The sequence below is a fragment of the Falco rusticolus genome, chromosome 8 (assembly GCF_015220075.1).
Source record: "Falco rusticolus isolate bFalRus1 chromosome 8, bFalRus1.pri, whole genome shotgun sequence".
Taxonomy (NCBI): domain Eukaryota; kingdom Metazoa; phylum Chordata; class Aves; order Falconiformes; family Falconidae; genus Falco; species Falco rusticolus.
Window position 1 is genome coordinate 11,915,294 of NC_051194.1, and position 24,815 is coordinate 11,940,108.

At 42.7% G+C, this 24,815-nt stretch overlaps 1 protein-coding gene across 1 annotated transcript in view; it reads right to left on the bottom strand.

Moving 5' to 3' along the window:
* Positions 1-24,815, bottom strand: part of UBTD2 (ubiquitin domain containing 2) — a 61,115-nt gene that overhangs the window by 30,091 nt on the left and 6,209 nt on the right. Inside the window, exon 2 of the mRNA XM_037398235.1 lies at positions 190-426. Within this exon, the coding sequence (XP_037254132.1) occupies positions 190-426 (237 nt within the window). The remainder of the gene's footprint in view (positions 1-189; positions 427-24,815) is intronic.

Sequence of the window (24,815 nt, forward strand, 5' to 3'; positions counted from 1 at the left end):
CTTTCTTGGTCCCTCTACACACAAACATGATTTTGCTTTGAAACACCAAGTAGGAAGACATGCATACTGAGGTACAGGCACATTTTAAACTATTGCATATATATCTCAATTGATTTTCAGCTTAAAACCACATTTGCCTTAACCTACATTACACTTCTCACAGGCCACATCCATCTTAGATGAACCTACCATGTGGTAGTGTTATGTTTGCGCCATCAATGATTGCTTGTGCCAGTTCGTGATCATTGCTCTCGAAAGCATGTGCAGCAGCCTTGAGGGCATCCCAAATCTCCTTGCGACCTTCAAAAGCTGGTGCGGTGTCCCAAAACTCATCTCTCTTACTGCGCAACTGTCCATCTGTCATGGGGTAATCACTTTTCCATTTCGGTTTCTCCTTTTTCAAGGGCTGATTACGACCAAGAGCCACTGTGAAGGAGAGAGAAGGGAAATTAAAAGAAGGTAATAGCACAAAATTACTGAAATGACCTTTGCTTATTGTCTTTGGGATCTACAGAACCAAAGTTTACTTTCAGGCAATCCTGATCCTTTTTCTTCCATCTCTGAAGCATCACCTCCCTTCCCTGGGCTCCAAGTTGGTTTTACCTCTTAGAAAAACTGAAGGGCTACCTCCTGTCTGCTGATTTCACCTGCACTCTGAGCACTGCACAACTTCTCCCCAAGCTCCCAAGTAACTCTGCATCCCCCCAACCTGCGCCCTGTGTGCTTGGCTGGGACACTCACACCCCACACAGACATCTTCCAGAGGCTGTAGCAGCAGTACAGCAAGACACCCATTACTCCAGCATCAGGGTGCAGTGAGACCACACTGCATCTGGAGCTCTGCCCTACCCTGCCAGCAATGCGCTCTGCTCAACAGATGTGATACACTGTTAATACAAGAGTTTCAGAGGCTGAAGATTTATTTTTTTTTCATCATCTCCTTTTAAGCAGTTTTAATTCAAAATATATGTAGAAAGGCAAATAAGATGCACAAAAGCTAGAACTGTCAGAGATAGAAGCCCCTACAGAACAATCCAGGAATCTAACAAGCTTTAAAAAGTAGTTACCTCATTCACAATAAACACAAAAGCAATAGTTTCATTTTAACTACAGCTATTTTTGCATAATAGGCAGTTAAGATAATCACATAGGTATAATGTCTGTGGATTAAAACTACCTGCTCACTTTAAATTACAGCACTGCTAAGACTGTGCCAAATCCTTCTCTTCCACTTGCGTAAGGGGTTATTTCAACTTCTGTTGAAAGGAAAAGGGAAAAAGAAGGGAGCAAACTTCAGTGCACACTGGGAAGAAAGTCTTCCTGCAAGAGTTAAAAGCCTATTTCCTTCAGCACCCTCGTGGCAGTGAGAAGCTGGAGCAGTTTGCTGCAGCCAGACCCTTCGAGGACAGTACTGGGAGAGCAGCGACAAATCATGAAAACAGTTCTCACCACAGCAAAATAGTTTAAATGTCTCCAGAGGAAATGAAGTGTCTTTCAACAGTTAAGCTAAATTTAAGTGTGTTTGAAACGGAAAATAAGTAGTCCCTCCATGGGACAGGTCATAGAAATGGAGTGATGAGTACGGTATGGTTTTGCAAGACAGATAAGCTACAAAGGAATGAAGTCGATTAAGGATTCCACCACATATGATGCTCAAGAGCCATCCCCCTCCTACGCTCTCCATGAAAAGCCCTTACCGTCCCCAGAAAGCAGAGGAAACCCCAGCTGCTGTCAGGCCAGGGAACCATGAAGAGATACAGTTTGTCACCTCATGTCCACGTTACCAAAGCCAAAATACCTCTTAGAAGGATGAGACACCAGAGCCGCTGCAATATCAAAGCCTGCAGAGCAAAGCTGCTTCTTACCAAGCGCTCCTGGCTCATCTGCAAGGATGGGAGAGCACCAGGACAAACACAAGGGCTCACATTTAGCATTCTGTATCCCAGGTACATCCTTAGAGATAACAAGAAACATTTCCTTTCTCCGGACCCTTGTATTTTTCTGGCAGAAAACTGACAATAGCTGACAACCGCCCCCCCTATATCTCCTCGATCATACTCCAGCATTCAGTTTTCAATGGAAGAATAGTGTAACGTCTAAATATTCTTCACCGTTCTTAATCTAGACTTACGCTGTACTTTACAGTTAACTACAAACCATATTTATGGCAAAGAGTGGGGAGGGGTGAGGGACATGACTAGGAAGAGTAAGTGTACACCTATCAGAAATACTCATTTCAGGTAAGCTGTAACATTTTGCAAAAGTAGTATTTAATTCAGATATTCTCTATCCTTCCGTGATTTTTTTTTCTGCCAAACATACTCAGCTGTTTTCAGAACAGCACTTGACACCGGGGCTCAGGTTTGGCCACCAATGCCTGGTGTCGCAGCAGGCATTTCAGCTACACACAGGCTTTAAGGAAACCAAAACACATACGTGAGGTTAAACCTCGTGCCCTCATACAGTCTGACTTTATATGACCAAAGAACTATCTACTTCATTTCCATAACTCAGAATGACATTCACACTTAAGAAGCTGAGACTTAAGTCATTGAAAATAGGCTATTTTAAAGAACTCCTGATGGTAAGGTGACATTGCCAATGATGTGAAATGAAGCCATGAGCCTTCTTCAGATTGAAAAAATATATATATAGTAGGGGATATATTTGCACAGAAACAAAGTCAGATCTTAATTAAAAGTAGCAAATGACAATCCCACGGCACACATGCAATGACTCCAGCTGTTATTCTGCATCCCCTGCAGAAACTAACAATAATAAACTTCTGAATCCTTTCAAGTGACCACAAACATTTATTGCTTTTTGTTTCCATGGGATTGCTTCCATGAGATTGCTTCCATTTGCTTTTCAAAGAAGTGCTGACCATTTAACAGATTTCAGAACAGCAAACCCAAGTGTTTACAAAACACCAAGTTTCCTGGCAAAACCCAGCCATTACTGGTCCAAGTCTCAGCTGAGCACACGCAAGCTGAGAGCCGATGATGGTCCAGCTTAGAACAATGGTGAAGGCAGCAGCCCAGACAAGATGGGCTGCATGCATTAAACAGTGTATTATGAAATTGTAAAAACATATGTGGTAAAACATTTAAGGAACTGTTTCCTTATTAAGGTAGTCGGAGCATGAAAGTTTCAGACATAGAACAGGATACTGTAAGAAATTTGGGTCAGCGGGCATCTTCTCTTCCATTCTACTTCAGCTAACATCTGTTTGCATGTACACTCAATGAATGCTCATTTATCCTGCAGGGCCCTCTCCTTCTCCCCAAATATTAATTATTAAGGCAGGTTAAAGGCACTTCCCGCAGTCCCAGGGCACGGTGGTGTCTCCTGCACACAGCCCTGCCCGCCCAGTGCCACGGCAGAAACTGCAACAGGCCATTTCTCTCCCTTGCTTCCCCCTTTGCCCATGACAGCATTCAACATATTGCTTTTCACTAGACAAGAATAGCAGGGAGAGACTGAAGAGACAGAGATCCTAACAGTCTCGGATAACTTCTCCCTGGAGACACAATTCTTCCCACACAGACAACAGTGATGATAAAAAAAAAAGAATTTATCACTGGGTTTAAGTTGGAAAGAAAGATGGTGGAAGAAAGCGACTCTACAAATACCTCCAAAATCAAATCCACTCTAACAAGCCATCCATTCCAGTACTAAGCCTTTAAACACAAAGTCACCAGCCAATATTTAAGAAGGTCTTCAGCATATTTACCATTTATCAGAAGTGCTTCAAGAATCCCCTGGAATTTTTATGCCCCCCAGAAGAAATATTACTCTCTCTAGCTGTGTGGGTAGATGGAGCAGAAGGGATCCAAGAAACTTAAGACGTGGTCAAAACCTAACGTGTGAAAGGGCCCAACTCTTTCACTTTCCACCTCACAATTTAGTCACTGAAGAGAAACACTGCTACACTAATTTCTACAGTCAAAGTTTTGGACCACATCAAAGGACTTTCCCTTTTCCGTAATAAGGCTGATTAAGACCAGTCTGAATGAAACAAAGTTCAGCAGTCTGAAACACTTTGTCAGGTATTTACAGTGTCAGCTTCCTATTACTTGCTTTGGAAGTAAAACTAGAGCTCAAAAGAAAAATCTGACTTCATTTAAGACTATGCACATCAGAGGCACAACCAGCCTGCAAGATCTGGAAGAGAAAGTAACATCCACATTAATTTTTCATCTTACATCACTTCAACATAAGTAAGAAATTATTAATATCCTGCTTGAAAATATGAATAGTTTTATAAATGCCAAGGCGGCACGTTCTCGCTGAAGCAATACTGAAAGTTGCTCATCTCAATAGACAGCGATGGTTGGTATTTTTGGCAAGAGATTTATTTAGGAGGAAATGTGAAGACCATTAAGAGTCTACTTTTCAAAAAGGAAAAGATCGGCACATTAGTGACTCTCCAAAATAATTTTGGTTTTTCTTGCTTCAACAGCTCACAGATATTCAGGTGGTGCTGGGCATCCCAAAGAGGGGTAAGAAGTTGCTGACAAGCTGCAGGACCTTGCTTAAGAGCAGCCTGTCTCTGAGAAGAACCACATGGGCCACAATATGGCCTTAAAAAGAATTTTCCTGGGCAGCTCAGAAGGGTCACTGCAAATTAACAGATGCTTTTTATTCTCCTGGATATTGGGCCTGTTCTAGCCAGTGAGTTGCCTTAAAGATGCACCCTGTGCTGCTCCCTTCCAGCTTGAATCGCACTACTACTTGCCTAGCACACAGAGCACAAACACCCCGTACCGTTTTTAGGACTCTCCAAGGTCCATTCAGGTTTACAACAGAAGCAATAGATAAGAAGGTAAGTCATCCTGATAATTACTAGCTGCATGATGAACTTCCCAGGGCTTAGCACGCTTAGGAGGAACGCAAACCTATCTAGTTAGGCACTCCAGGATGGAGCGGGGCCCATAGCAGGAGGCAGGACAGCAGTGATACGCAGCAGGCTGGAGAAGCAGGCGAGCAGGGAGGCAAGTCTCATCTGAACTCGGTGTCCACCCATCTGGCACGTCTGCCATCCAGGTGTGCCTGCAGGTATGAAATCCAAGCACTGCTCAAGCCCCCTTCCCTAGTCAAGTGTCCCTTATTAGACTGTTTAATACCTCCAAGCGACTTAAAAACTGGCAGACAAGCAGTAGGCTGTTTCTGTCGCATCAGTAGGATTTAGCAACATATGAAGTGGTGTCCCTTCACAGGTAGATGAGTACCCCGGGATCCTGGAGGTAACTACTGCTGTCTGACCCACTAATCTTAGCTCCTGGCAAACTACAAAGTCTTATTTTTCAGAAGGAAAGACATATTTCTCCAGTCCTTGCAGACTGCTTTATAACCTGAATTATAAAGGTCTGTTTCCCTCCCCTGCAGCTTCCCATCAAAGCAAAACGATCAGTAAGGTTATCTATGCTTCTTTTGAGTGAGCTTATGCAGATAAATCTAGATATTTAAATCAGTTTCTTAACAGAATGTCAAGAAATGTCTGTGAAACTTTTTTTTTTTAAACAGCTGTTGTGTTTGTTATGTCACTATCACTGTGGATCACAGTACTGCTGCCTCCTCTGAAGCAGACCAGATGAGTAGGAGCAGCTGGTAACAGAAGAGTCTCATACTAAAAGCCAATATCCAGCTAAAGCATTCATAATTCCTTGTTTATACACCCATGAACTGTAGCACTCGATAATCAAATTGGATAATATTTCTGCCCCAAAGGGCTTACTGTCAAATCAACTAACACAAATGCAACGGCTGAATGAGACATCAGACAGCTTATGGAGGACAGCCTTAGAGGACAGCCTCCAGCCTTGGAGGACAAGTGGAGCTCTGCTTCAATTGTGAATTAATTTTCCTCCTTCCCAGTTGTTGACCACACAGGTAAGCCTGTAAGAGAGGCCACAGGACTTGCTCCCTATAATAGCCCAGAGTTACCTCCAGCAACTGAGCTAAAGACTTCAGCATTTCAGTAAATGTCTCCTTTGCTGCCACAGCCAGCCTTACGTGAGATATTTTCTGCTGCCCCATTTCTTCCAAGTATCTTTCACCTATTTCTTAAGAATAATGTTAGGAATAAAATTTGGCATGTTAAATTCATACAAGTGCTCCTCAGTGAATTTCTTCCTTTTCCTTTGAAACAGAAGCATATGTTGCTTGTAGCATTAGCCTTTTGCTGCTTTTGTAAGAGGCAGGAGAACCTGTCCCAATTTGCCTAAAGTGTGTGTTGGAAAAAGTCTCCATGCACGCACACACAACCCACCCAGGGCATGGAGAGCCTGACAGTGCAGTTCCCAGAAGGAGACACCTGGACTGGACATGCTCTGTTTGAGGACTGGAGGCCCAAAGCTGTTGACCTCCACGCATCCACCAGCGGCTATGTGCCAGAGCTGCAAGAACAGGGCCCTCCTGTGCTTCCACATCTCTGCAGGTGTGTATGGAGAGCAGCACACCACGAGAAACAAGCACTGGGGAAGGCTGGCATGGAGGGACCCTCAGCCTGTGGAGCATGAGTTAAGAGCAGATACAGGCAAGTGTTAGAAAATAACATCACAATATTGAAATGACACTAGTATCAGGAGAATCTGGTGAGATCTGGTAATATTTTCATTGTGTTTTCTACTTTGTTTTGTTTAGGAAAATATCTAAAAGATGAAGACAACCGTTTAAGTGTTGAGAGCTGAAGAAGGTTTGTATTAACTGTGAAGAAAGGAACAGGAGCGCCCAACAGAAATGCTGAAGGAAGGAAAGAAAAAAAATCACCAAAACAGAGTATCTGAATGGGAAAGATGAGACAGATTTTCAGAAACTGTTATCAGTGGAGAAGATGGGATTTTGTGCCTGTCAGGCTCCATGGGAGGAGGACAGAAACGATAAGCTGTCAAGGAAACAACACAGACGAAGATTTGCAGGGGCTGAGGCCAGCGAGGAGAAGGTGGCAGCAAGGTACTGTTTGGTTTTCTTAATCTGTAGCTTCAACAGGGAAGCAGCAGCATCCCAAGGACATGCAATTTCAGAAACAGCAATGGCCAGTTATTTGAAGACAGTCAGGAGAAACTAAACATTATACAAATTGAACTAATGATCAAAAATATTTTCTTTACAAAATTGCTTCCCTGTGGAGGATCTGTTGCTAACAAAGTATTTTTCTAAGACAAATGAAATGCAAAGTAAAAGTAACAGTTTACTACCCATGAAATTTCTTTTAGGAACAGTCCCAAGGGTTTCCCTCCCCACAATCAGTGAGCAGTACTCTATCAAATGAGCCTCATTTTAGATCTATTTTGCTCCCATTTCCTCATAAGGTATCTTGTAATTTGATATCAGTATCTAGATACAGTTCATCCTAATCATTTTCTTTGCATCATTCTCTAGTGTAATCCTTCCAGTAGCTGAACTACAATAGCACTTGGAGGAAGAGTCAGTACAAAGGAGAGGTGCAAAAAGGCAGAGAAACCCAGCAGAGGGCAGAGGGAAATGTATTGTGTCTAACCAGCAGACAATTTGAATTACATTAAGTAGCACAGGCTTACACAACAATGGGAAAATGGCAGAATCTTATCTGTTTATTGCTAGTTTTCAGCGTTTTTATTTCTTAAGAGGGTTACATTTTTGCAAGGCATGAACAGTATTTTGGAAAGGAAGTGTCCCTGGACAGTAGTAAAAGACTTACAAATGAAATATTTCACCGAACAATTAAAGTTTCCTAACAAGGAAATTAAGGCGCATCAAGGTTTCATATGAAAACTAAAGGAAATATGTTAGTACAATCCTGAGAGCATTCAGTGTAACATTGCTGAGGACCCCGTGGGACTGAGAAAGACATAGGCTTTCCACATGCTGTGCGTAGATTGCTAGTTAGATATGAAGACGATGCTTGAAACTTAAGTTTTAGGCTTTTTCCATGAAGGAAGACTGGGGAGGGCGAAATGAACACTAGAAGAAAAACTGCATTTCCTGATAGAAATTAAAGTTATGTCTTTGAACAGATGTGTAAGAAAATGCCAGGCTACAGACTCAAACGTGTGTTATAAAGGTGTAGGCAAACCAGTTATTTTGGAGCCAGACAAGCAGTAAATTTCTGGTGTGAAGTCTTTGAGAGCAGCAAACCCAGCAAAGCGAAACTGCACACCAGGAGTAAAACCACCAACCAGCTGAGGGGCTACTTCCCCTTTCTCCGACCTGAAAGGGAGTGAAGGAGGGAAGAAGAAAAGAAAAAAAATATCCGATGGAGAAGGGGAAGACCTAGTGGGGGCCAGCAGACTGATTACCATCACTCAAAGCCAGGCTTGCACTCCTACGTGAGCCGCCTGCCAGACACGACATGTGCTGGTGCTAAATGATGTATGTGGTCCCTCTGGGGAAAGGGGGTGCCATTAATCACTCATGCCACCCCTACGCTCAAATCCAACCAGGCGAACAGCGCTGCATCCCCCAGATGCTGTTCACCTGTGCCGACACTAGGGATGTTGCAAAGCAGGAGCAGGGAATGTGCCTTCCCTGTTTCTCCAGGTCTCTCCCCAGCTCTTACCCAACACCTCCCTCCACAAGGAGTTAATTGCACAGAAGAAACTGTAGTGAATAAAATGCAAGTTAAACTGGTAATTACAAGCAGCTTTGGACAAGTCATACATGCACAATGCTTCTCTGCCTCTCTGCATACACAAGGCACTAAATCTTTGCTGAGTCAATCCTGAGGCTTCACAGCATGAGATACAAAACACATGAGAGGATGAGGGCGTATGAATGTGCTGGACAAAGAGAAAAATTGACTGTAATTACCAGCTATTACACTGTATTTTCCATTTCTCCCACCATTTTCAACAGGAACTGCAGAAGAAATCGAGAGCTTGGTATTTCCAGGCAGCTCATCACTCATCACCCCTCACATTTCAAAGAAGCCAGCAGTATTGCACCAAGAAACAAAAGCTTCAAACTTCTGAGATTTGCTCCCTGATGGCATACCAGATCCAAACATCTCACCGCATCCCAACATGCGCAGGATCTATTCAGACTACCAACAGCCTTGATGTGTGGTTTGCGCTGGGACACGCTGTGATAACGCAGGTCACCTTTCACAGAAATTTAAACCATATCAGCGTGTTTTGTCTAACATGAGGTGCGATTCACAGCCAAGAGCCAGCTGGCAAGAGGTGAATCAGGCTTCCGTCTGTTCATGCAGGTTTTATGAGGGTAATTCCTCTGCTCCCAGAGCTGCAAGAGCAAGACGGCAAAGCCCAAGGGTTACAAACACTCCGGGTAAGTGGTGTCGGCCAGGGCAATAATGGAAAGCTGCTGTGAAGTTCTCTACTGTTATTTGCCTCAACATTGCAAACTATTTTTCAAAGGAAAATTTTCCCACTGGCGTCGCCCCAAAAGCTCAGCACCATTTCCTAGCATTAATTCTAAGGCTTTATTATTCGTTTACAAAAGTTTTGTGGTTACTCCTGAGTTCTGCCTGCCCACCCAGCTTCCCCCAGGAAGCACAAGAAGAGTATTTCTCCATCATCTCAATTAAGCTCATGATGCAACATCTCCTCTCCCATCAGATAAAAAGGTCTAAGGGAGCAAACACCTTTGTCGAGACACCACCTCAAATCCTTAGTGCCTCTAGTCAAGGGGTGACCACAGATGAAGGAGGAACACGGCCAGGCAGGGCAAAGGCCAGATGATGCCCATCTGTCTCTATTGCAACCCATGAGAGGAATCTTGGAGCTACAAATTCTGCTTCTGCAGCTGGTAGGAAGAACAGCAGCAGCTATACTGGCTGCTCAGCATTAGCTTCAGCCTTGCAGTGAAGTTTGAGCAGCACTACAGCAGAACAGCTTCGAGGGACAGACATTATCAATGCAATTACCTGTCAGCACTGTTTACACTAGAATTTAAACTGCTCCTATCTCTGGTAGGTGCATGTTTTCAGCTGAATGCAGAACAGGATAAAGATTTACCCATTTCCAAATCACGGTGTGCAAGCACCAAGACCTTTAATCTGTACCATCTACAGTGCACAACTAAACTATCTTTTTGGAAACCATGACAAGAACCAATAAGTAAGCTGTCAGCAACATGAAAAATACTCTATTTGAGATAGGCTACATAAAGTGCATGCTGCTTCTGACTTCTGCAAACCATAGCTTAAGTTAAAACTCAATCGCAGCCAAGAGCTCGGCATCAGCACAACCTCTCGCATGCACAACAAAATAAGCAGAGCACGCAGCACAGCAGAGCTGAAAACAGCTGTGGGAATGCAGTGGGAAGGCACACAGAGCTTACCTAAAAAAAAAAAAAAAAAAATAACAACCCAGTGCTTTCTGTCTCCCATCACGAGGAAGAATGCAACTCAGCAACTTCACTTTTAAAGTACTAAAATCCTTTGTATCTTGCCCTTGATCCAGTTAACAGGGAAACTTTAGACATCAGATAAAACCACCAAGTGGCAAGGTCCTCTCACCAGTCAACTCCATGCTGGCGCACTGCTGTGATGCAGGCACCCGCCTGCTGCTCCACGCCAGCAGCATGGACCAGTCTCGACTCCTAGCATGGATTTAACGCCAGGAAAGGTCTGCTGTTCACAGCTGCAAATGAACATTGTCCTGGCTCAGAAGCCCCCTCCCTGCTTGATAACTTTCTCCCTCTGACCACTGCCTGAAAAGCCCCTATGTGAACTGCTAGGGCAAGATTTCAAGACGCTTACCAGAGGCTGACATCCCTCCTGCCAAAAACCTTGCAATTGGAAGTGCTGCAAGTGTTCTCTGCACACTAACAGCCAAGTTCCATGAGCAAGGCACAGATCAGGGTCTGGCTGAGCAACTTTCAAACCAAAGCTTTGCCTTTACGCTGGCCTAAGCCATGGGAGCAGCGGCGCCATCAGCGCCAGCCTCCGTCACGTAGCCACAGACCGACCGTGCAAGGTCATCACAATTCTCTGAGTTTGTTAAGTGACAGACAGGGACATCTGCTGTACATCTGGTCTGTGTTTAAAACACCGTGAGTACTTCTAACACTAGTACAATTTTCATTTAAAAAAACAAAACAAAACAACAACCCCCCAAAAATATCAAAGGCAGCCTTATCTTTCATCCCGCTAGAATTACAAGTAATATTAAGCTGATAATTTTCTTTAAACAAAGCAGCCAGCACCACCCTGCTTAGGTGCAACTATGCTGAAAGCCAGCCAGCACACCCCTCCTCAGCAGACCCACGTGCAGGTGTGTACACATGACGCTGCGACTTCTGAAGACTTTCTGAGCGATGCCACCAGGGAACTTACTTGATTACAAGTAAACCCAGACTTCTGCAGCTCTTAGCCCATTCACTGGGTCAGCAGGAAGGACAGCAAGGGAAGAGCTGTGGCACTTCAGTGCCCCAACAGAAACAAGCTCCACCAGCACCACAGAAATTGAGAGCTAGTTCCAACAGAATTTAAGCCTTTTTAGGTCATCAGTACAGCTCAGTCCTACCTAGGAAAATGTTAAAACCAACAGAGTTCCTAGAAATCCATAGGGTTCCCCTGAAGTAAAATTGCTTAGGAGGAGCTGCAGAAGTCAGCACAATTTTCAGATCCCATCTCACCACAGTGTTCATTTGCATTGGGCTATGTTGCATTAAACCCTTCCACCAAAATCTTGACATTTAACGCTGTCTGTGCAATACACGGTATAATGCGCAAGCCAGATGGCCAATTTAATGTTCCTAATGAATACTTAGGTGAACATGGAATTGCTCACGATGTCACTTCTGCCACGCACCACAGTCACAAATTCCAGAACAGAGTGAACAAAAAAAGCCTCCAAGTTGGTAACTGTTTTTACAATGACCAATGATTAAATTAGCTTAGTTACAGGATCTAACACCATGTCTTGAATTTATTCCAGTGTCACAGTTATTGGCAGGGATAAAGTTTCACATTAGCCAATTAACTAAATGCACTATTACTGTATCTCAGCTACTTAAGCTCATCAGTTAATTAAGAGCTTCAGTATAAGCCAAAAATAGGAACCTTACCTGACACACATACCAAACATACATTATCTTAATGATTTAATTTTACAGTTACCGTTCCACAGGTGCCATTTGGAAAACTGAAAGGCAATTGCTCAGTTTAAGGTGAAAGATGCATAAGCAAACATTTAAAGGTTTAATCTAAGGAACTGTATTTCTCACAATGTTACCTGCTGTTCTATCAAGCTCTATTTTACAAGGCAGTTGTTCATGATAAAAGTACCATTTCATGCTCCTTACAAATTACTTCTGTATCAACTCTTAGACGCTTTCAGCTTGGTTCCCATTTAAGAAATGTTTTATCTTAATGTCTAACTAAAACCTACCACTTATTTTCCCAGGGACTATGTCCTGGTGATTTCCAAGAAGCACGTCTGCCAGTGCAAGCTGAACGAGGCAGACCTGCGGGCACGCAGCCGTGCTGAGCACCTGCAGACAGATGTGTAACAGTGGGATAATGCATTCTTGATGCTCCTCAGATGTCAGGCTTCTTTCTGCTAAGTAATCTCTCAGCCAGCTCTTAACGGTAGGTGGTAATATCATCTTTAATAGCTGTCAAGTTAGTTGTGCCACATACAGCACCAGTACACCAGTGATTTAGGAGCAGAAAACTGAGCACTCCACTTGAGGTTTATCTTTTAAGGTCACACAGCACAAGACTCACCCAGAACATGGACCTGCTTTTCCATCTACCACCAAGCTCATCTGTTGGAGTATTTGCCCTTCCCGGAAAGTTTACAGCCATAGGATTAAAAAAAGCCCCAAGGCCTTGCAAGGGCGAGATTCCATTTCTGCAGCAGGTGGATTAAAAACAATAACAACCCACACACACCCTAACAAAACCCCCTCTAAATTTCAGCTGCCCTTAGCACAAAAGACTCTTCATCCACAGAGAAGTTTTCTACATGTTACAATATTTTAACTAGCAGGCCTCATCCTCCTCTCCGCTGTCCCTTGTTTCCCATCAGTAAAATGCAATTTGTCACAACATTAACAAACCAGTGTGACCACAGAAGCCAAATGATCATACCAGTGATCTGGTACTCCCAGTACATCCAGGTACTCCCAAACAGTGGGCTACCAACATAACTAGATCCATTTTCATGTTCATACATTTGACTGTGCACACTGAACTTCTGCAGGGCAGAAGTCTGACAGACTGGTGGCTTAACACCCCAGTGAAAACCAAAAACATTCATTTACTTCTCTTCTGTAGTCAATACTTTCTGGATCCACAATCCAATTAACAAGTTTGAGAATTTATTCATGGAAGTACATATGCTCACAGCCTAAGCAAACTCCAGCCTTGAGTTCAACAGCATGTCGTCTAAAACAAGCAGGGAAAAAACCAGCTAAGGAAAAACGATGATGCAAGTTAGATTTTTTTAAAGAAGCAATTTTGAAACTAAACTTCTTTCTTCTGGAAAATCATTCTCCAAGAAACTCCAGTACCCAAGACTGGAGAAAATTCAGCAGCTGGAAGGTCTACAGATGGGTGTAAAGGCCAAGCAGCATCAATGGCTCAAAGGTGCAACACTTGTGCTTCTCAGACAAGAGTGATACACAGCGATCAGCAGCTGTCTTGGGACGCTGAAAAAGTCTGCTGCTCCCCATACCCCCACCAGAGGTTAGAACAGACAGTAAAGAACAACTGAAGATAATTTTCAAGCAGACCGTTCCAAATTTAACTCCTGCCGAAAACACTGGTGGGTCCAACCCTACATATGCTTTTTACCCCATGTGAAGGATAGGAATTTGCCTTAAAACAATATATAAAAGGGCCACAGAATCTAAAGCGAACACTGGAATCTGCTTCAGTGACTGCATTAAGCAATAAAATGAAAACAGTTACTTACAGGAGCTGTGGGGACCCAGAGGCACGTTATAGCAATTGACCAACAGCTCTGTTCTGCAGCTGAAGATGCTAAAGATTACAAAACACAGGAGAAAAACAAAAACTAAACCCTGAAAGGAGAGCAGTTCAGAGAGAGGGAGAGCTCCATCAGCCAAGAGCACAGAAACAGGATGAAAAGTACCTTCTTCTGAGTAAGAGCAAAGCTGGATAATTTCCCCACCACCTATCCACGTGTCCCACCCCGTGTCTCACGGTGCGTGCAGTCCCACTCTCGTGCCATAAGGTGCCACATCTCTTCTGTGGACTACTACTCTACGCTGTCAGAGTGACATCCATCCTCTTGCCTCTGCTTTCCATGGACATTTAATTATGCAGATCTTGGAAGAAAGGATAAAACACACCGCGAGTTGAGTTCTCACAGTTAAAAACTGTTTTCGACTGCAGTCTCCAAGGTAAAAGATTTTAGGGAGAGAAGGAGCGTAACGCATAATCAGAGGGCTCATCACAAAGGTGGAACAAAGCTCCCATTTATTTTCCAATACTTAAAAGGAAGGGAAACAAATCATACCAAGAATTAAAATAAAAAAATTCCCTAACTATTCCTCTGTAATCAGACTAAAGACTTACCTTCTATACTGTTTTGCTACACGATTTAATAAGTAACAATAGTTTAATGATAATAATTACATGATTAATTAGCACAATTACCTTTGAATCATCCTTCTTTTGATGGTAAATGCAGAGAATTTCCTCCTCTGTGCACAACATGAGATGGCAAGAACCAGCAGCATACAAGGATGATGTGAACATGAATTCTGCGTTCAGGGGTTTCGGTAGTTTTTTTGTTTGGTTGGTTGGTTTTTTTAGTAGAGGACAAGTTGGGCATATTGTACAAGTTTAGTTACTTCCCAGTGTTCAGATTAATACTGGTAGAGTTTACAGGACAGGTGACATATTAGAAAGACTTTAAAAAAAATTCTTAATAGGTGATGCTTCAGTTTTACTAACTGTCATCTGCAAGCAGGATTCCTTTAAAACAGCACAAAGTGTATCTGCAATATTGTAAGTACTATTTACTAATAATGCCCAGGCAACTTCAAAAGACCAAGATGCCTTTTGAAAAACATGTATGTCCAGCTATTTTATACATACCAACCTCTTAGCCATAAGGAACTCCTACCTTTCAAGTACACCTTTTGTTAAGAAAACCATATTTATGCCAGAGTTAGAGACAAATAATAATACATCAGTACACTAGTGCATTGCTTAGATAATTAGAAAGCTATTATCCATCTTCATAACCCAAAATGAAAAATACACAAGCCTTTGTTGCAACCTGTGTATATATATATATATATCTGTATGTCTTGTACATCCAGGCAAAAATAAAACTACTGTTAAATGGGAGCACTTGACCAAAGTAACCTTAAAGCTACATCCTTTCAAGGCTGTTTTAGCCCCCTGTGGATGTACTCGGGGAAAAAAAGACAGACCTATTACAGCCCTATGGTCACGGTTTATTGATGCAATCCCACTTTAAGCATTTAACCCAAGGTGCCTGCACAAGCAAGGCAGCATCCTCCTCCGAGCAGTGCTGAGCCCAGCTGTCAGCTGCTGCTGTAAACCTCCTTCTGCGGGAGCCTGCTACTCTCCGTGAGATGGAAGGACCTTTGAATAAGTGCAGGAAACTGCCCTCTTCATTTAAATTGCTCAAATGAAGACAGATTAAAGTAGCCAGAGCCTTTCCACCTTTAGCAAATTCATTTGATCTCTTTCAAAAGTCCCTGAGCACGTAAGTCTTTAGCTTTATTAATGGACTGAGCAATGCCTGTTCTGTACCGAAGGGCAGCATTTCCAGCAGACACAACAGCACAGCCCTTAAGTAACTGCTCTTCCTTTCAAATGGAGGGATCACTACAGAACACAATTTGATTGAAAACACATTTAATTCTCAGCAATTCAGAGCAAGCTAAAAACTGGCAGTGCAATGATTATGTTGGCACTGGTATTGGCTGTTACATATCCAGTAATAGATGAAGTAGGTCTTGACCATGGGCTACATTTCACTTTTCTAAAAAGGTACTTTCTATAATGCTCGAAGGACCTTATTTCTCCAGTGTCATCACCTACTCATAAGCAAAAGTAGTGTCATTTTTCAGGACAGATGCACTTTTCCTACTTTTTCCACATAATTTAAGACATGTGTGCTGTAATGACAGATTAAATAAGTGTATATTGAATCTGGATGTGAGAGTTAAGTTTCTGTAGGAAAAGTCTTTGGTTCTGAGTTAAGGCAGAACTCTACAGTATTATAGAGACCTTCTTCTCATCCCTTCTCCAACCTGAAAGGAAAATAAGCCTAGCTTCAAATTTAAGGATGAGAACTTTGACTGGTAATGAGTGAGAAGGCATCAGTCAAAAAGACATTTTTATTTCAGCCATCTGAAAACAAAAGTCGAGATGTCCTGTGTTTTTTTAGTGCAGGTACAATTATTTTGTTTAGGTGGAGGGACTTCTGAAAGCATTGAGAGGAAAAAGAAACACCCACCCCAAAACCCCCAATACCTGGCTATAGCAATTAGAAGAATTCACAAAAATGGCTGGATGCAAGTACATTCCAGATTCACCCAGCTCACTGTACTAATTACTCTGCTCTGATGAGCAAACCATGCCCATGAACTGCTGCTTTTGCAGCTCTGATCAAGGGCACCTCAAACCCCAAATGCAGCAAAACTGGGGCTGCATTTTGGACTCTATCACGGCAGCAATCAAATTGTAAACGTGAAAGAAACCCATTTAGATCCCCCAGCAAATAGAATAAACAAATACACAAGGTTTCCTTGCTCGGCCAGACCCCAGGCAGCGATTTCTTCCAACGGCAGTTTCTTCCCTGCTTACTTTTTAAGCTGTAGCTTTGGTTCATAAAACTACGGCCAGGGTTCAGGACCCTCCCTATTACAGCAATATTTAGGCACTACTAGCAACAGAGACTATTAAAAATAATAATCAGAAAGGCAGTAAAACACAAGAGACTCCTCTGCTGTGGGAAGAGTAACCTTTGCTGGGGTATGTCCAAGATTAATACCAACTACTTGGAGACAGTTGGAAAAATCAAGTCGGAAGAATAACTCTCTTTGCATGCTCTCTTCATACTAAACCGGCAAGTTTGATCTCTAGTATTCCGAACCAACCCCTATTTTTGTGACAGGCCTGTCATTTCACAGACTGGTCAGGGTTGGAAGGGACCTCTGGAGATCATCTAGTCCAACCCCCTGCTCAAGCAGCGTCACCTAGGGCAGGTTGCACAGTCTCATCCAGGTGGGTTTTGGATGTCTCTGGAGAAGGAGACCCCACAGCCTCCCTGGGCAGCCTGTTCCTGTGCTCTGTCAACCTCAAGGTAAAGAAGTTCTTCCTCATACTCAGAAGGAACTTCTTGTGTTGCACTGTGTGCCCATTGCCCCTGGTCCTGTCACTGGGCACCACTGAAAAGAGCCTGGCCCCGTCCTCCTGGCACTCGCCCTGAAGATATTTGTAGCCCTTGGTAAGATCCCCTCTCAGTCTGCTCTTCTCCAGGCTACACAGGCCCAGCTCTCCCAGCCTTTCCCCACAAGGGAGATGCTCCAGTCCCCTGATCATCTTTGCAGTCCTACGCAGCCCCTTTCCCACCAAAGCACAGCACTTGCCTGTTGGCTATCATGGAAGAGCTTGTGTCTTCCAGTTTGTCTTCCTAAACCTGCAACAGCAGGAGCAGATCCAAACTGTCCCAAGCGCTCAATCCAAATTGCTACTCCAAGAAAGCCACTGAAAAATGTATGTTCAGCAATCATACTGCTTGGAAAAGTATGGAACATACCTAGGAACATTTACACGCTGGCAATAAAGTGCCCAGTACTTAGTTAATCAGCCTCAACTGTGTTTCCACTGAAAGAGCAGGCTGTAATATTAGCCACAGAGGAAAGGCAGTGGGGGAAAGCTACGTAATCCAACTTTTTTTTGACCTGTGTAAAAGCTAAAGATGAACATGAGAAAAACACACCAGAAAATGTTCACATCTGAGTCAGCGTTCACCCCAGTCCCGGCAGCTGGAAAGAGCTCGTTCATAGGGGCTCATTATTTAGCATCAAAATTGTGAGGAATTCCTCATTTTGTGAGGAAAAGGGTTCCTTATTTAACCTTCAACATATACAAGTGAAAGTTGGAAAGTTTCAAAAAAAGAAAAATGGTGCAGATATCTAAATCTGAACTGCATGGCAAGAGTTCCTTCAGCTGGAAAAAATCCTCGTATTAATTTATAATAATGAAATGAGACATGTGAAAGAAGGAAGGGTGACTGCACTGAGCAGCTAAAGTGCGCTTTATCAATGGAAGATGAATTCAGCTTGGAAATTTGGCAGGCAGAGCAATCAGATAGCGACAGCATACTTGAGTAGGCAAACCTGGAAAGACTTTTAAGACAAGATTAGATCAGTTGGTAGAATTTCTAAGACAGAATATTCTGTTTGACACAGCATTGAACTAGGAAATACAGAAACCTTTGCTGGAACAGCCATCTTGGACTTTGCACAACCTTATTTTAAGCTGAACTGTCACTACCTAATAGTTAGTTTTGTTTGTTTTGGTTTTTTTACAGGCTTGATTATCAGATAGCAGTGCTCTCAGCACCTCCCTGGATGTAGCCTGCCAAGAGATATTAACAAAGCAGGACACCGGCAGGAACCGAAACACTTCCTCCCCCACCCCCAAGTATCTATAATATTTTCCCCGCTAATGTGGAGCTCAATGCAAATTATTAACTTTTTGTAATAAGTTCCCACCACAGTAAGATAAAATGCTAATATCACTTCTTCCATAGTCCTGTGGCATACCATTTTCCCTGAATATAATCATAAGAACATAATTGGAGTAAAAAAATTGCACTTGCACTCCTAAGATAAAACACTTGCATTTTTGGCATGGATAAAGCCTGAAAAAAAGTGAATACCGTAGTGAAGAGTTATATAGAATGCAAAAGAAATATTGGTTTATTTTCCAGTGCCATATATTTTGAGGAAGCAGTGGTGAGCACAGCTTTAAATATGTTTACTGATAAATTCTCGAGAAAAAGTTGCTCCCTGGGAACTGATCATGACTGATCGTGTCCTGGGACAGATGAAGGCTGGCAATGGGGACTGTTAAAGAGCCCCACCACTCTGCATGTGTAATCACCACTCCCAGGTGAAGCAGTCAGCTAGACCCCATCAATGGGATGGGTGCAAACGGGGTGTTTCATTCGGGGTTCACCAGCTAACGCACCCCCACATTTCTACTCCTACTTGGTTTGGGAAGCAGCTTCCACATAACTGACCTGTGTCAAAAACACTTAAGAGATCTCCACTGGCAGCACAAGTGACACCTGCTATGTTAAAGATAAACAAGGAACCCAAATTTCTCTTTTTTCAAATTGCGTCAATGTGTTTTCCCCACTGCTGGGCACAAACTCTTCAAAAACCAGTGGAGTATTTCACCTTTCAAGCTGCCTAAAAAGCTAAAGTGGTCATTTAATCACAAGCCATGACTGCTCCTCCTCCCCCACTTAAACCTAATTACTAGAAGAATAGTATTTAGGAGACTTAGGTGCACAACAGACCAGTCACTCCGCTAGAAAGGGCATGAGACTTCCCAGGGAGACAAAGCACACCCAAGTCTTGACATTCACCTTGACTAACACCTTCCTGGACTTCGGTGGGTAAAGGATGATGAGGCCAATCAAAGCAGAAGTGAGATGTAACTTACAAAACATGGGTACCTTGGAGCATTATTAATTACTGCTAAATAGGCAAAATAAAAACTCAGCAGCAAGATGGTAGGATTAGGAGTCAAGAATTCCCTTCTGGTCAAGCTCACTTGACCAAAAAAGATGGGTAAGGACAGTTCAGAAAATGCACAAGTTGCTTCCACCTAACCTGTAAGGGCCAGTTATCAGACAGTAAACTCTTTGCAGCCAATATTGTTCCTTCGGTTCAATTTATTCAATATTCATGAGCTAGCCCAACCGAGACCCAGACTACGACTTGTACTCAGGACTGGCACGACTCCAGCTTAAGTACGTCTCCCCTGAAGAAACATGATTTTAAGAAGAGACCAGCAGGACAGAATCTGTGAGAGATACACAAGGTCACAAAACACTGGACTTCAACATTAAAAAGCATATTTTGCTAGTATTTCTTTCCATAAGAAACAAAAGGAAGAAAAGGTTTTGGAAACTGGCAGCTGGACACAGCATTATTTACATCATCTCTTCAAGGCAGTGATGGCCCAGGCAGCTCTATCACAGTTGAGAAGAACCTGGTATGTTTTCTAACAGTTCATGCCATTTACAAGGGCAGAGGGGGAATAATACCCCAAATACAGTTAAACTGTTTGCAGAGGTTTGAAGGAAAAGAGTTTTTCTGTACAATGGATTATCTTTTTCCTCACTTTGATAGAAAGCACACTGGTTTAGAAAGTCTCTATCATGAGCCAGAGTTCAGGAACAAGAAGATTATTTACACCTAAAGGACTCTCAGTCTGGTATTGCCTTGCAATACCAAACCACAATATCCATGCTCGCTTGTTCTGACAATGCTGCTGCTCCTTTTTTCTCCCAGAGGAGAGACTAAAATCATGTATTCCCTCTTGTTCCATTCTGAAGGAGTTTCAGTTAAAGCCAAAACCCAAGCCTGTAGTATTTTCGGAGCTATTTTTGTGCTGTAATACCAGTGCAGCAGCTGGAGTGTCCTGGATACATACAATGAATGCGCTTGTTTCAGTTGCGTTAAGGCAGCAATGGGACACTGCATTAAGTAACATCAATGTGAGGCTATACAATACGTGACTGACTTAAAGCATGTGACTTTAACCAAGCAATGTGATTTCAATACTCGTGGTTTTCTGTTGCAATTCAAGCTGTTTTGGCACCAGAACTAGTTTTAGATTTGGATAAAGATACAACGGAGATCTACAGATGCGAAAAAAACCCAACACACAAATGAGTGAGAGAACTTATCTCAAATGAGCATTTAAACCTGTCTTAGCATAATATCCAATATTGATAAGCACTTTTCAGAACATATTTTTGTTCGATAACTGCTTGTATTTATAGCAACCCCTGTTCTTTTAATGTACTTCTGTAGACACACAGCAAAAAAAAAAAAATTACAGAAAAATCAGTCTGTTATGTATTTTACTGAGCCAAGTCATCAACATGCAACTCACAAGCGAGTTCCAACTCCTTAGAAATACAGTTTAAATAGATATTTGACAGCTTTCCCCTTCTTCACCCCTCAAAGTGCTAACCCTCAGTTGGGACCTGTGATTTACCACCCGTTCAGCAGGTTTGCTCATTACATGCACTGGATGTACGCAACGCACAGGCAAAGGAAAAGATTTGCTCGTCCTCAGCAAGCAGAGCATTCGCATCATGTCCCAAACAGGCAACCAGACCAAATCCAGGAACAGCGAAGGATGCTGCTACTTAGAGGTGTGAAGGACTGGAGTGCTAAGCTTCATCTGAACGTATGTTTAACTACTGCTGCCACCAAATATAGCCTCCGTGTGAATACATTCAGCAAGAGTTAGTGAAATTGTTAGTCCAACCTTCAGATAACATTTATGGCTTCCAAACTATTTAACACGTATTCTACACTTTGCTTCCCATTAACACTTCCAAATTGCTTATACCCATGTCTTCTCACCCTTGCTTCAGTCCACGTGTCAGCAAGCTTGGAGCACCGAGAGCCTGCAATTAGTTGAAATAGGACTCGTACCTATACCAAAAAGGTATCTAAAACATGCTTCCATGTTCAGACACACCGTGTCCCTTCTCTGCTTCCAGCATGACCCTGCAGGTCCTTCTTGTCCCCTATGAAGGAGGCATGCAATGCAATGATACCTGCAAGAGAGGTTCAGAAGCTTTTGACAGGTAAGAGCCCAACTGAAAGCTAAGCATCCTGCATTAAAGACATTATTTTAAGGTACATAGCTTTTACTTGCAGCAGGGATAAAGCAAATGCATCTGAAAACATTCTGAAGGCATTAAAAAGTCCAGCATATATGACAGAGGCAACGTTTTGCTATACCACTGCCAAGAAATACCCTGTGAAGTACATATGAAACACATGAATTAGCAATTTTTACTTACATCATTTACCTTTTCACCAGCCAGCCATTATCCTGTGATTGCTGATGCTCTACAGCAGGCTCAGGCACTCAAGCAGCAGCGTGCTGCCAAAAAAAACCTGGCAGGAGAAAATGGCATTCACCAGCTGCAGGTACTATCCACTATTTCATAGGTACTCTTTTACAAAAATACTGTATTTACCTATACAGACACGGAATCACAGGAGATGATAGTTCTTTGGCAGAAAAATAAAGCAACGAAGCAAATGCCATGAAAGAGCCTGAATCCAGAGTGCCCTTGATCACAGTGTGAGAGCAGAAATTGAGCTCCAGGACTGAGTTTTAAAAATACCAAAGGTAACAAGTTTGTAACCCCAAACTACCCTACTCTGCTCCTGACGCCATCTCAGGCTCCGAGAGTGTTCTCAAAGAGCACACATCTCTACTGGGAAAAGCTGAAAAATGCCTTCCTACATAATACATTGTATGAACAAAGAGAATTATTTATAGTTGCTACATTTATTATAAATTATTATAAACTGTGAGTTGTTATGAACTATTAAACGTTTATAATTTCATTTTATGGAAAATATTTTATTTATGCAAGTGTCAGTAATGGTAGATTGAATCTATATACGTGTTACAGGGGTAAACTTTCCCTATTAAACGTGGGTAAAGATAACATGCAATCTACAGCACTGTATGATACATTTTCACATTTTAACCTCATCTTTTCACCCTGGGCAGCACCTGTTCTCGCTAAAAACCATTGAAGCACTCCTCACTACCATTTGTGAAGTGCCTTTTCTTTCATGTTTGAGAACATGGGAAAACCACATGACAGATCACGCAGAAACTCCCCAACTCCCCTCCCTTCTACCTAATCTTCAGCACAAGGATGTCTTTTTATATATATATATATATATATATAAATTTTATACATATATAAAAATCCTTCAGCACATCTGAGTTTCTACAGAAGTGAAGAACCATTTCTTCAGAACTGTGCCCATCTCCTCCCACAAATGGCTTTCAAGCAGTGCTTTGAATTTTTTTCCTTTTAAATCATTTGTGGAGGGGGGGCGGGGGGAGATGGGAAGAGAGAAGGACATTGAGAAAAGGATGAAGGGAAGAGGTGTTGAAGTGTTCTAATACAGAAGCACAGCAGCAAGGATCCCCATCCCCACCAGTATTTCTACTTTATGAAGTACAATTTTCAAATGCTTTACATCAGGCCCTAATAGGTCAACCGAATGTAGAACAGCCTCTGCGAACGGATAGTGTGTATTCATTGCTTGTGCACTTATTACCTGAAGAACCTGCAATGCCCCTGCACCTCCCTCAGTAAGGTGAAGTCTCAGGATGACAGGCTACTTACGTCATTTTAAATGTTTAAGGTAGCCTAGGAAACACTAGCCCCACTCAGCATTTAAGGCATAGTTTTTAAATTTATTACAAAGGTGGGGCACAGAGCAAAAACCCTTTTATGCAGTTTGCACTTCCCCATCTTTTGTCCATCTCTCATATGCACAAACCTAATCCAAGTGTGCCAGGAAAGAAAGCTGCTACCTGGCTGATAGCTGTGAGATCGGCCTAGGGTCAGCAGAAGGCAGCAAATGCAAAATTCAGGTTCCAGCTGAACCTTAAACAAACCACATTAGACATCCCGCATTTTTACTGCGCACAGGTCAAGAGTGTAAAATCTCGAGTTACATATTACGCTACAGCATCCATCGGCTGTACAAGCAGTGCAACGAGCACTCACACTGCTTTGGGATGCAGCACGCTTCTGGTAGTCAGTATGAAATGCTGAATTACATTCTGCAATTTTCACACCAGAAACACAATCACTACATCAGGGAAAAGCTTCCCCCCCCCCACCTTTAAAAAAACTAAACAAAACACACACAACCCAAAACCTGCACTACTTTTGCTTCCAAATTAGTGGAATGTTTCTCTTTCTTCAAGTCTTAGATGTGAGCCAGACAACACACAGGCAGCAAATTAAGCTGTAACTGAAAACCTCAGAGTGCAAGTGAAGTGTTTCAGTCAACAGCCAGAAACCAGGTTACTGACTTCGGGTTTGTTTGGTTTTGGTTTTTTTCTTCCTTGTATTCCACCTGCTTCACAGAACAGGCCACTTCATCACCTTTCACTTCTCATTTCAGGTAATTGAGCCTCATCACCCTTGCCATGCTCCCATGCCAAGCAATGCCTGGCCCCAGTCTCCCCCCAGTAGGACCAGCAGCCATGGCACAGGCACTTTCCCAGCGAGTGGATCTGATGTGTCCCATGCTCCTGCGGATTCACCAGCCCTGCCAAGTCACAATACAAACACAAAGGCTTAGCATCGCTGTGAGCAAACAGAGCCCGTAGGTTCTCAGTAAACAAAGTGAGCAGATGCCTCTGAAAGCCCACCGTACACATGCAACGCTTGCATCGCCCTGGCATCCACCCAAGGTCAGCACCTTTCTGCATGTTGAAATTCAGCATCCCAAACTGGCAAGACATCCCTGAGGACTACTTCATCCGCCTGCTTACTCTATTTTTACTACAATTATGATGACTACAGCTGTCTAAATGAAGCAGCTTTTAAAACTGGAGTTAGGAAGATTTAGAAAGGCTCAATTTCATAATGTGACCTTTGCAAAAGAAAGAAGAGTCCTGCAAACCTTCCAGCTGAAAGAAAAATAAAACTCATAAACCTCCACAAACTTCACCTAAAGTACCTGTAAATAGGAAAGATGAAGGTGAACCAAATGGCTCCTGCCTTTAAGCTGCCAGTTAAGCACTGTGCACCCAAGAGATGCCACAT